General features: G+C 41.8%; 1 protein-coding gene across 2 annotated transcripts in view; it reads right to left on the reverse strand.

Moving 5' to 3' along the window:
* The window catches only part of LOC103397188 (glutamine--fructose-6-phosphate aminotransferase [isomerizing] 1-like), a 561,006-nt gene extending 559,225 nt beyond the window's left edge, over positions 1-1,781 (reverse strand). The window contains exon 1 of one of the 2 annotated variants that reach the window (XM_025052784.1): positions 1,740-1,781. In XM_025052784.1, the coding sequence (XP_024908552.1) occupies positions 1,740-1,746 (7 nt within the window). In that variant the 5' untranslated portion in view covers positions 1,747-1,781. The remainder of the gene's footprint in view (positions 1-1,739) is intronic. The other variant, XM_025052785.1, reaches the window with a different exon arrangement.
* Between the last annotated feature and the right edge of the window lie 381 nt (positions 1,782-2,162).

Consider the following 2,162-nt stretch of genomic DNA (forward strand, 5'->3'; position numbering starts at 1 on the left):
ATGCACAGGAGCAGGGCGCAGGAAAGCCATGAGGGAACTGGCAGAAGAGGCAGAGAAGAGCAGCTTTTGGCTGTGGCTCAGGAGGAAAGAGGTGAGTTGGGGGCCAAACAAAGCATGACCCATTCACTTTAACGTAAAGTTACCCACAATAGTAAACACAATAGGCATAACTAAATAATAAACTGTAACTAGCGCAAAAAAGGCCATCAATCTAAGTTAGGAATCTAGCTACAATCAAGTTAGGAACCTAGTTACAAACCTAATAGTAATTAATTAACAAGACACACCCTGGGACATGATCAACCCCAGCGCTGCCTTCCTAGGGGGAGAGTGTCTAGTGATAATGGCCAAAACACTCGATGACCCCAAGGTCCACTACTGAAGATGTCTTACAGTAAGATAGTTAATTTATAAAAACAACCAACTAATCAGGAAAAGCCATAGTCCAGTAAGCCACCCCATCCCTTACCTCAGCCCCTTCCCATACCCTGAAGGTAAGTATAAGGATGACCCCTAATAATTCCCCTGCCACAGCCCTAATCCCCACCCCGTGATCATACCAAGGAAATCACCCTTGAGGCACCACTAGTGTCACTCAGGCACTAGTGGGGCCCAGGGAGGTGGTCAGATGAGCACAGCAGCACAAAGGCACTGGTGGAGGTGCGTCAAGCAGCAATGCCCAGCAGGCAGACCACCAGCCTGTATTTTCATATAACAAGGGAGAAAACTCCCCTGGTTTTGGAAGCCATTTGATCTATGCTAAGCTAATCAAAAATTATGTTACAATGTCAATGAATCAGATGAACATACTCATCCCACAGGTCAGATTAGACTAGTGCTGTATATCTGTTCTTAGATGATGTATTATTAAATTTTACCAGTGCAGAAAAAACAACAAAACACAGATCATTTTTGTTTTTAAGCACATAAGTAGGTTTTTATGGTATCATGCCATTAATGTATGGAGAAGGGAAATCTTGTTTTGGAATAAGGAAGTAAGGATAGGATTCAAAACTTAATTGATCTATTCTGTCACAGAAAGGTTTAAAACCATCCAACTTTAAATGTAAGTTTTTAATTCATGATTTATTACAACCATTAGCAAAGTAGTAGGTGTATCTTGTAAAGCTTCGGACTCGTTTTAAGTTACTCAGCTCAATATTCTTTCATATATCCTATTCAAATGTTGTGCTAGAGCAATTTTACTTGAAAATCGGAGAACCAAAATGACAGAATAATAGCTAGCACAACAATGTCACTATTTCAGGAAGGTGGGTATCTGGTAGACTTGCTGACGATGTGTCACCTCATTTGACGACCAGTGAAAAACATGATTTAAATAAACCAGCGTCGCAGATTTCGTAGAGACACGCAATTGCCGTAAAATCAGCTCATACCACGCTGTCTATACTTATTTGGTAGAGACGAGATTTCACCTCATTTGCAAAAGGAAACCTTCCATTACTCATCATTTAGAAAATATTACGGTAAAAAAGATCAACGGCCGAAATACTGATATCTAAAAATGACACAGCAGCATCAGTAACATCAGCCCATGCAATATTCGCTAAGTCCAGTTAGCCACCCGGCTAAATTTCACCAGACTTCTGCCCTCACTCTCAACTGAAAATGCTACCAGCGTTTCAGACGTGCTCTACCTGCTTTTTGTGCTATATCTACTGTGAAGAGGAAGATGCCGTTCTGTGGAATTATATAAATGGCTTTATGTTGAGACTTACCACACATGACAACTATTCGACTAATACTATAGACTACTCCCCGGTGTGGCTGAGAACGCCGGTCAAGTAAAACTCTCGGTCCCCCAGTATTAACCTATAGTGTGCTACCACCTTATTCTATGTCGCCATACGATTGGTCACCAAACCTGTCAGTCATACTATGACCATGACGCAGTACCCCTGACGTGGCATTCAGGATGCACATCCGTGGGCAGTAGTGATGGGAAGACTGTTAGGTTTATGCTAACATATGTGACGACAAAGTAACAACACAAAGACGTCTGGATCTTTTTCTTGCCAGGGGAGAATGCAGCTTGCTCTTCTGGCAGCTTCCTCATCAACTCCGAGTTGCTGCACCCTTCCCCTGCTCTTTTATTTAGTTTACAAAAGTATCAGATAACATAACATTTGATTTAGTGTGAG

This window comes from Cynoglossus semilaevis, chromosome W (genome assembly GCF_000523025.1).
Source record: "Cynoglossus semilaevis isolate Cse_v1.0 chromosome W, Cse_v1.0, whole genome shotgun sequence".
Classification (NCBI taxonomy): Eukaryota; Metazoa; Chordata; class Actinopteri; order Pleuronectiformes; family Cynoglossidae; genus Cynoglossus; species Cynoglossus semilaevis.